General features: G+C 36.5%; 1 protein-coding gene across 1 annotated transcript; it reads left to right on the top strand.

The window, feature by feature from the left end:
• Positions 1-214: 214 nt before the first annotated feature.
• LOC145793595 (uncharacterized) lies at positions 215-1,382 on the top strand. The gene is made up of 3 exons (XM_082876460.1): positions 215-538; positions 718-870; positions 1,011-1,382. The coding sequence occupies exons 1-3, from the start codon at positions 215-217 to the stop codon at positions 1,380-1,382; spliced, it is 849 nt and encodes a 282-aa protein (XP_082732586.1).
• Positions 1,383-11,434: the final 10,052 nt, after the last annotated feature.

The following is an 11,434-nucleotide window of genomic DNA, read 5'->3' on the forward strand; positions in this document are numbered from 1 at the left end:
TATAACCTTCTCTATATAAAAGGATGTAAGCCTATAGGCAAGATAGATAAATCAATAAGTGATAAAAATTCAATACAAAATATAGTTCATTATAAAGAGAGTTTTATCAAAAGCTAATATAAGTGGTATCAGAGCTTTGGTTGGGTCAAGAGCAAGCTGGGCGTAGAGATCGGATACGGGAAAACAAGCCCCGAAGAAGAACAAACTGACGTCCATGGCAAATCCCAACAACCAAAATGTATCCACTCCTATCTTTAATGGTGAAAATTTTGATTTTTGGTATGTGAAAATGAGAACTATTTTTCTCTATACGGAGCTTTGGGATCTTGTTGAGAATGGGTTCGAGGAACCTGAAGATGAAGAAGCTTTGACAAATTCCCAAAAGAACCAATTAAAAGAGCAAAGGAAGAAGGATTCAAAGGCTCTCTCTTTTATTCAACAAGGAGTTTCAGAAGCAATCTTTCCAAGAATTATCAATGCAACAAAAGCGAAGGAGGCATGGGATATTCTTCAGAAAGAGTATAGAGGCAACTTGAAGGTAAGAACCATCAAACTTTAGTCATTGAACAGAGATTTTGAAAATTTAAAGATGAAGGATATGGAATTGTTGAAGGATTATTTTTCTAGGGTTATGGAACTTGTAAACCAAATGAAAATTTATGGGGATAATATTACTAATCAAAGAGTTGTTGAGAAAATTTGATAAGTTTGCCGAAGAAATACAATCCCATTGTTGCTGTCATTGAAGAAACTAAAGATCTTGCTGATTTGAGTATTGAAGAATTGATGGGTTCAATTAAAGCATTTGAGCAAAGGTTGAGTAGGCAATCTGAAAATTCAATTGAAAGTGCCTTTCAATCCAAGCTCAATGTTAGTACCTCTAATTCCCAAGCAAGAGGAAGAGGAAGGTCTAATTTTCAAAGAAAGGAAAATGAAGAGTCCACTCAACAAAGTATGGAATTTGCAACCGAAGCAATCATGTTGATAAAGATTGTTGGTTTCGAGGAAAGCCAAAATGTTACAATTGCAACAAATTTGGGCATTTCAAGAAGGATTGCCTAGTCAAGAGCACTCAACAAGCTAATTTTTCTGAGGAGCAAGAAAGTGAAGGGAACATGTTCTATGCTTGTCACAAGGCATCGGATCAAACCAAGGATGTATGGTTTCTCGATAGCGGATGTAGCAATCACATGACAGGAGATGAAAGCATTTTTGTAAAAATGGATGCTTCCTCCAGTCCTCAAGTAAAAATGGGGAATGGTGCCTTAGTCCAATCAAAAGGAAAAGGTACTATTGCTATAGAAACCAAGATGGGTACAAGATTCATTTCCGATGTTCTCTTAGTTCCAGACTTGGAGCAAAATTTGAGCAAAATTTGCTAAGTGTTGGACAACTTATGGAGCATGGATATCTTGTTCACTTTGAAGACGATTTTTGCAAAATTTTTGACAAAGGGGGGAAAATCCAAGTTGTAGCACAAATCAAGATGGAGAAGAATAGAAGTTTTCCTCTCATTTTTCGGTATAGCAAAAATGCGGCTTTGAAGATGGATGTGATTGATAATTCATGGCTTTGGCATAGAAGATTTGGGCACTTGAATTTTCAAAGCTTGAAGCATCTACAACAAAACAATATGGTTTTTGGGTTGCCAACCATTCATGAAGTGCAACATATTTGTGAAGGTTGTGCACTTGGAAAGCATCACCGGGAGTCATTTCCAAAGGAGAAAGCATGGAGAGCTAAAGCACCATTGGAGCTTGTCCATACCAATGTGTGCGGACCTATGGATACACCAACTCATGGAGGTAACAAATACTTTATTATCTTTGTTGATGATTTTACTAGAATGACTTGGATGTATTTCATGAGACAAAATAGTGAAGTTTTCTCTATCTTCAAGAAATTTCAAAATCTTGTTGAAAGACAAAGTGGTTGTTTGATGAAAGTATTGAGAAGTGATAGAGGCGGAGAATACAACTCAAATGAGTTTATGAAATTTTGTGAAGATATTGAAATGGAAAGGCAATTGACTATTGGGTACACTCCACAACAAAATGGTGTGGCGGAAAGAAAGAATAGAACCATAGAGGAGATGTCCAAGTCTATGCTACATGAGAAGGGGCTACCCAAAACTTTTTGGGGTGAGGCCGTGTATACAGCAGTTTACTTGATGAATAGATGTCCTACAAAAGCTCTTAAGGACAAAACTCCATTTGAAGCTTGGAGTGGAAGGAAACCATCGGTGAATCACTTGAAGGTGTTTGGTTCCATTTGTTATGCTCATGTTCCAAAAGAAGTGAGGCACAAGCTTAATGAAAATAGTAAGAAATGCATCTTTGTGGGTTATAGCTCAAAATCCAAAGGCTATAGTGTCACGACCCCAAACCGCCCCTAGTAGTTTGGTGCCGTGATGGCCAGTAATTCGTGATTACCGAAGGCCAACTTCCGAAGTTCACAGATATAGGGGGCGCACAAGTGCGGAAGCAATAATTCAAAATACAAGTGGTCCATAAGAGCAGTGCATAAGTCAATGAAATGGCATACATCTTTACATAGCTTTTAAAACTTGAATACAAATAAAATAACATACAAAAATACATGTTACATCTTGATAAAAGCCTTCTCGAGCCGACATGTTCAAAATACATAAGCTTCCAAAAATTGCCGACGTAAACAAAAACACTTGAGTTACAAATCATGGAACATAATCTTCAGGAATGCCGACATCCTTACAGCCGACCTAACATGCATACAAAACACACATCTCGGCATAGCCGACTTCTTGCTTGTTACCTACATATATACATAGGGAGGGTGAGCTTGGATACTCAGTGAATGGTATAAGTAATAAAGGGGTTAAATGAATGACTCCCGAGGTCTTTCAAAACAGTACATAATATATCTTTATCAAAACCATACTTGTCATGGCTTGTACAAAACATGAGATAAATCTTGTTCATCAATCTTGATCTTACAAAACTTACATACTTAACATGTGTGCTACTAATGCTTAAAGTCCCCTAGCACGTACGGACTTGTGCCACAATTGCTTAAAGTCCCCTGGCACGTACGGACTTCACATATGTGCTACTATTGCTTAAAGTCCCCTAGCACGTACGAACTTGTGCCACAATTGCTTAAAGTCCCCTGGCACGTACGGACTTCCAAAGATTGTCATCAAAACAAAGCTTACTTGATACATTGCCATCCAAAACAAAGCTTATACTTGATACATAAAAATAGGGGTAATCATTCATACTTGATCAAATACTTCCAAAACAAGGCAAAGCAAAGCCTTTATCAAAACGTATAATATAGCTTTATTAAAAATATCACTCACTTAGTTCTTGGGACGTCGGGGTCAAGGCAAAGATCCAAACCCTACAAACACATGACAAAGCATACTAAACATACTTCTCAAAACAAGTCTCACATGCGTGCAAATGATCTCGGGAAAACATACTAGAAGTCAAAACACTGTTTTACATGTCAGGAAGACATGCTGGGTACCAACTAGGTCTAAGCCGAGGTCCTACACCTCCTTGCTGAGGTGTGGTCCCGATGGCTTCATTCAAAAGCAAAGTCGGGAAAACCTGGGTTTCCCTTTGAAGAACATGATGAACATGATCATGAGAAAGATGAATGCAAGATCGTAACTTGTTACAAAAATCTGAGATTTCATGCCATGAGTTCGAAAACATGGACCTGGGTACCCATACTTGAAAATCATGCAAGAACAAACACAAAAACATGGATTTAGGCATGAGCCTTCGGATCAAAACATGGCTTTTCTTGAAGAACACATGAATGCTATTTTCTCTTTCTAAAATCGAACTTCAAAGCAATGCATGGCTCAAAATCATATTCAATCATGCAATGCAATAACATAAACATAAGGAACAACATGAGCGGATCAAGAATCTAACCTTAGAACGCGGATCTAACGGTTCGATCTCTAGGAATCAAGCTTAGAAATCCACTCTCTCTTAAGAACTCTTCTCCCTCTCCTAGAGCTTCTCTCTCTTCTTCAAAACAAGTATACATCAAAATGATGGGTTCTCTCTCTCTATCGGCTGACTTAACTCTCAGCTCGGACACGTGGCAACGGCCGGTTGGTTCTCTTCAAAAAGGTGATAGATTGACAAGACAAGGCAAATGACAAAGCGTATCTAACAAGCTACTCGGAATGGCACTCCGGCAAGTGATGACATCGGCTAACAACAAGACTTCGGCGACTAAGGCGACAATGACCTCGGCTAGGAAGGACAACACTTGACTAAGCTGTGCCACACCTTGGCCTAGATGTGCCACACCTCGGTCTAGGTCATACCACTCCAGGACAAGGTCACTCAGGTGCAAAGGTAACATCTCGGCCTAGATGGTACACATCTCGGACTTGGTGATTCACACCTCGGCCTAGATAATGACATCTCGGTCAATATGCCAGGGCGAAGGTGGAGGTCAAACAAATGGGTTCCAAGATACTTCTAGACTGAGGATGACTTCGGCTTGGAATGATCTAGGCATAACGTAACCTAGGCTTGGCATAACTTCGGCTAACATAACTTAGGCTTGGTGTGACCTAGGCTTCAATCAAGGAAGGAGCAAAGCAAGCACACAATACTTAGACAAATCACATAGGCATCAAAACAAGGCATGGACCTTACTTAGCCAAAACAAGTCATAAACATGCAAATGCAAGCTTAACGAGTCATAATCATACCAATGTTCATGAACATGACTAAGACATAAATGTGGGTTGCTACATATAGACTCTTCAGTTTGGATCAAAAGAAGGTGATTATTTGTAGAGATGTTCTCTTTGATGAAAAGGCGTCTTTTGATTGAAAGGAAAAGAAAGTCCAAGATCAAAGCATTACTTTCAATGAAGAATCGGAAAGTCTACAAGTTGAAGATGTTGCAACTCTTGAATCTCCACAAAGATTGTCACCAATTGCTAGTTCACAATCTTCTTCAACTTCAAGTTCTTCATCTCCAAGTTCAACTCCAAGAAATATTAGGAGTCTTAGTGATGTGTATGCAAGATGCAATTTATGCATTGTTGAACCTGAAAATTTTGAAGAGGCAATTAAAGATGAAGCATGGAAGAAAGCAATGGAAGATGAAATTCATGTGACTGAGAAGAACAAGACTTGGGAGTTAGTGGAGAAACCGAAAGAAAAAGAAATAATTGGTGTGAAGTGGATTTTCAAAACAAAGTTCAATCCGAATGGCTCTATTCAAAAGAACAAACCAAGACTTGTGGCAAAAGGGTATTCACAACAACCTGGAATTGATTTCCAAGAAACTTTTGCTCCTGTGGCTTGACTTGATACAATTAGAGCTATCATTGCTTTGGCGGCTCAAAAGGGTTGGTTCTTGCACCAACTTGATGTAAAATCAGCATTTTTGAATGGAAAATTAGAAGAAGAGGTGTATGTTGATCAACCTCAAGGCTTTGTTGTCAAAGGCAAAGAAGATAAAGTGTACAAGTTGAAGAAGGCTTTATATGGCCTAAAACAAGCACCCCGGGCATGGTATAGTGAAATTGATGCTTACCTTAATGAAAAGGGTTTTCAAAGAAGCGAAAGTGAGCCAACTTTGTACATCAAGAGGCAAGGTACAACCGGTATTCTCATTGTTTCACTTTATGTTGATGATTTGGTTTTTACCGGTAGTGATGAAAACTTGATTGGAGATTTTAAAAGGGAGATGATGAAGAAATATGAAATGAGTGATTTGGGGCTATTACATCATTTTTTAGGCATTGAAATCCACCAAAACAATGGTGGTGTTTTTATTTGCCAAAAGAAGTATGCTCAAACACTTCTTGAGAAATTTAAAATGAAGAATTGCAAAGCAGTTGCTACTCCCTTGATTGTGAATGAAAAGTTGTCAAAGGAAGATGGAAGCAAAGAAGCTGAAGCATCTTGTTATAGAAGTTTGGTTGGAAGTTTGTTGTACTTAACTGCTACAAGACCGGACATCATGTATGCTACAAGTTTATTGTCTCGGTTCATGCACAGTCCAAGCCAAATTCATTTTGGGGTTGCAAAAAGAGTGTTGAGATACATTCAAGGTACACTTGATTATGGAATTTTTTATGAGAAATTTCTTGATGCAAAGTTAATTGGATTTTGTGATAGTGATTGGGCCGGATGTGTTGATGATATGAGAAGCACTTCTGGGTATGCATTTTCTCTTGGATCGGGTGTAATTTCATGGTAATCCAAGAAACAACAAACTGTGGCACAATCATCTGCTGAAGCTGAATATATTTCAGCATCATTGGCAACTACACAAGCAATTTGGCTAAGAAGAATTTTGGATGATTTTGGTGAGAAACAAGGTGAAGCTACTCCAATTATGTGTGATAATAAGTCTGCTATTGCTATGGCAAAGAATCCTGTCTACCATTCTCGTACCAAACACATTGCTATCAAACATCATTTCATTAGAGAAGCTGTGGAAGATGATGAGATTCAAATCAAGTATTGCAAGACTAAAGATCAAGTTGCGGACATCTTCACCAAAGCTCTACCAAGGGACAAATTTGAATTTTTTAGAGAAATGTTGGGTGTCACACAATATGGCATTAAAGGGGAGTGTTAAAATTAATGCCATATTTACATTAGATACATTGGATACATTGCATGCATTGGATACATTGAGTTCATACATTCTTTGTATTCATGTATTTTTATATTCATGTATTTTATATTTATTAAGTACATTGTCTAGATTATATTCATGTACCTAATTAATTACAAGGTTGTTTAGGTTCATGGATCTTATTCATTGAACTTATGTATAACCTTCTCTATATAAAAGGATGTAAGCCTATGGGCAAGATAGATAAATCAATAAGTGATAAAAATTCAATACAAAATATAGTTCATTATAAAGAGAGTTTTATCAAAAACTAACAATCTCTGCTGTGCTCCCTCCTCCCACTTTCGCATAATACCCATTGTTGTAACATCTAGCATAAAATAAAATCAGATCACTTAAAAAACAAACACTCTAGCTAAAATACACTTACAGTCTTTAAAATATGTGCTCTGTGTTACTTGGACTTTCAAAGTTTATATTTTATCAATTTCGTACTTAAAACTTCTAAAAATCTCTGCATAAGAAACCCTCAAAAATTGATGTTTGATTGATGGCGTGCTAGAGGTCTTCTTTTTTGAAAGATGACGCCATTGAAGAAATATAAAGAAGCCAACAAACATAGATAAAAATATCACAAGACCAACTACCAGTAGGATCACTTTCATCCTGTGAGATAGCTTGTTGTTGCTTGATTTGGAGGATGGACAAGGAGGAAGGTCTAATTTTGCAATACCTCCACATAGCTCATTATTTCCAACAATTGAAATTGCACTTGAATTTCGAAACACTCCTTGTGTGGGAACTTGTCCATGTAGCATATTAAAAGGCAAATTCAACATATCTAATTGAATCTCACCTAGAAAACTTGGGATCAATCCTGACAAATTATTGTGCGAAAGATCCAATACTCTTAAGCCCCTCAGCATGCTCATACCTTGAGGTATCTCTCCTTCAAATGAATTGTCCTCCAACTGAAGCCATTCAAAGCTCAAACAATTGCTCAGCGTGTTTGGTATGGGTCCTGATAATCTATTATAGGATACATCCATGTGTCCAAGATTTGTCAAAGACCCAACTTCTGATGGAAGAGAACCGGTTAGGGCATTGTGATCTAACAAGAGGAATATTGAAATGGAGGAGAGACTCATAATTTCAGGGGGTATTCAACCATTGAGATTATTTTAAGAAAGGGCTAGTTCCAACAAGCTATGACAATTTCCTAAACTCGGAGGTATACTTCCATGGATGATGTTTTCTTCCAACGTGAGAGTAGTCAACAAAGTCAAATTACCAAGTGAAGATGGAAGTTCTGTGAATTTGTTGTGGCCCAAGAACAGAGCTTGCAGTTTATGAAGTCTGCCAATGGAGGATGGAATAGGGCCAGCAAGATTATTTATTGACATAGATAAGGCAGTGAGGTTGGGGTTCCCGATGATTCATCTCCAAATTCATCCAGAAAAGATATGTGGAGGGATTACCTATGGAGTCAGGCAATGAACCTCTGAGAAGATTGCTACCCACTTCAATAACTTGTAGACTGGTGCAATTTGTTAGAGACGAAATAAAAGTGACGTCATCCTGCAACCGATTTTGATAAACAATTATAAATATAAGACCCCAAAGTTTTCCAAGATCTCTTGGCATTGTCCCGCTGAAATCATTCTCAGCGAAGTTTATTGATTCAAGCTCGGAAGCATTTAACAGTGAAGTAGAAAGTGTTCCAGTAAACAAATTGCCGACAAGATCAAGAAACTTGAGATTAGGAAGTGTGGAGCCTATATCATGAGAAATATTTCCTTCAAGTTGGTCTTCGGCTAATGATAACACACTGATGGTGGAGATATTGTAAAGGCCAGACGGAACCTTGCCAGATAGGTTATTCTCAAATAACCAGACATATTTCAGGCCTCGAAGCCTTGCAATTTCCACCGGAATCTCCCCATGCAAATTACATTCAAATAAAGAGATTTGGAAAAGAGATGAGAGGTTTCCAATGAAAGGAGGAATGGTTCTTGAAAGCTTGTTTGTACTCAAGGCTAAAGTTCCAAACCTTGACAAAGAGCCCAACTCAGCTGGGATGTTTCCGGTTAGGTTGTTGTCGATCAAGTTCAGCCATTCAAGTTTTGAGCACCGAGAAAGGTTGTTGGGTATTCCACCGCCAAACGAATTGTTGCTGAATTCTATTCTTTGTAGCCGAAACAAGCGACCCATCTCCTGTGGGACTGGGCCGTGGTAGCTATTGTTTTGAAGAACGATAATTTCAAGAAAGGAGAGGTTTCCGACATGAGGTGAGAGCGATCCAACCAGGCCTTGCGACCTTAGAGTTATCCCAATGACTCTATCAGGATGTCGACGACTACAAAAAATACCGTTCCAGTGGCAATAGTGGAGTGAATGATTCCAGGAAGTAAGGGGCACCAAATGGGTCTTGAACAATTGCAGCCTTGAAGGCCACCAATGCTGCTCTATCTGTCTCAGTATTTGCCATAGAAGTGGCAGCAGGGATACTGCAAAAATAGCAACACCACATAAGGGCAGTGCAGAGCACAGTAAACCACTTTGACATGATTTTTTTGTAATAGAAGAATCGATTATTTCATCAATCAAGATAGTACATATATAATATCATAATGAGTTTTTAATATTGTTAATTTAAACACTAATTTTTTGATTTATTTTTAATTTACAACATTTGTTTATTTCCTTTCAGTAAAACGGATGAAAATAGAGTATTTTAATTATAAATTTGATATGAGGTGTACATAAAATATCTAAAATATTTTTTTCCTTTAAGTTTAATAATTAAAATACTATTATTTCATCAAGTTCACTTAACAAAAATTAACCTATGATTTAGATTGAAAAAAAAATTCAAAAGATTAAAATTTAAATTGATAAAATTAAAATTTATTTTATTATGAGAGACAAATCCTACTTTTTTTTTTATAAAAAAATAATAATTTTGCTAATAATCTATTAAAAGACACTAAGACTCCATTTGTTTTGACGTAAAAATATTTTTATTTTACTCAGCCTTCATTTAGGATATGGGTTGGCTTTTTAACTTTTTCGTATTTTAACTTGTAGCTAAAAAGTTTCGTTTAGAATGAGTTTTTTAGTTTTTTACTTTTGTGAGAGAAAAATGTAATTATTATAGTTTGAATGTGATATTTTACCTTGTTAGTTTTTTAGTCTATTTTGTCTTTTTGCGACTGTTATAAACCATTCATGCCAAACATGGCATCATTTTTCGTTGTTTGGTTGAACAAAAAGCAAGTAAACTATTTTTTAAGGAAAATGTGTTTGTATTATTTTTTCAAAATTAACTTACCATTTAAAATTTCATAAGCCAATTTTTACAAAGCTGATTCTTACTCACTATCTTTTCAACACATTTAGCTTTTTCAAATAAATATCTTAACTCACTACAAGTTATAAATAACATTTTATTAAATAAAAAAAAAAAAAATTAAGTAATGAAATATTTTTATATCAAATGTTAATCCAACGTTGAAAAATAAAAAATATATATTTTCAAAAATATAAAATATATATTTTTAAAAATATAAAATCAATTTATAAAAATATATATTTTAATATAAAATATTTTACGTCGAAAGCGAACGCCTCAATTATCGAGACCCACCAACCTAAAAATTAAAGACCGAAATCAACCCCATGTGAGCCTCAATTATCGAGACCCACCAATCGAAGACTTGAGTGATATAATAAAAAAATTCAATTCAATAAATTATCATAACAAGAAAGTCGATTAAATATAGCATATAATAAGTACAAAGAACTCTCAAAATAAGATAAAAGCTTCAACTAATATACATGGAATATCAGTCACACAAGGGTGAAAAGATTTAAACGACTGACCTCTTCTTGTAAAATATATAAAGATTTGTACGGTTGGTTATTGTAATTTCTAAAATTACATTTTGCATTAGAAATGGGTTTTGAAGATGGCTTTCCAAATGTTCAAGCATTTAACTCAAAATCAATTCAAAATGAGTGAAGTAACCTCTAGAGCATTTTGACCAAGTTTGAGTAGCTTGTAAAGGTGATGTGAAAGTGATTGAGAAATATGAAGTGAGATACTAGACTTGATCGAAGACTTAATCTACTAGAGACGACTCAAGATTCAATTTTGACACTACGCGTTGGTACAGAAAATTATTTTCTCTGTCAATAAACATGTCCAAGTATGGAGAGACAATCTAGTATGTGGTAGGAGCAAGGGCCACAAGGTTGGTGATACATTGTGGTTTCTAATAGGTAGAACAAGTGACAGGGTAGAAGCAGTTAAAGAAGCAATATCGAATGCAACAGTGGCAGGAGCAGTTTCTTTTGTCGATACGCCTGACAATGTGATGGAACATGGCCAAACGTGGCGCAGGAGTGGAGACATGATTTTAAAGACGTGTTGATGAAGGACACATGGCGTATCCGCACGAACCGAAAAGAAGAGAAGGCTACAGCAGATGGAGGCAGTTGTGAAGATCATGGGCAGTTATTCAGGAAGTGGAAGTAACCTGCTTCATGGTGGAACACGTGGCAGCATGTGGATAGCATAACCAGTGGCACAAAAGCTGGAGATCCAGGGTGAAAGAGGGGTCAAGAAAATCAATTCACACATTAAGAAGTTTAGGAGTAATCTAGTCTGTTAGGAGTAGCAGTACCTGCAACTAGGAGTAACAGTAATAGTAGCAGTTAGTGTTTGTTCAAAGTTCTGTTGATTGTAGTACTAAAAGACTTGGAATTTGATCCTTGTGGTTAAAGTGACAAGTTTTATTGTTTTCAGTCAATTTCCAATTAT

The sequence above is a fragment of the Camellia sinensis genome, chromosome 6, assembly GCF_055761805.1.
Source record: "Camellia sinensis isolate YWXY chromosome 6, ASM5576180v1, whole genome shotgun sequence".
Taxonomy (NCBI): domain Eukaryota; kingdom Viridiplantae; phylum Streptophyta; class Magnoliopsida; order Ericales; family Theaceae; genus Camellia; species Camellia sinensis.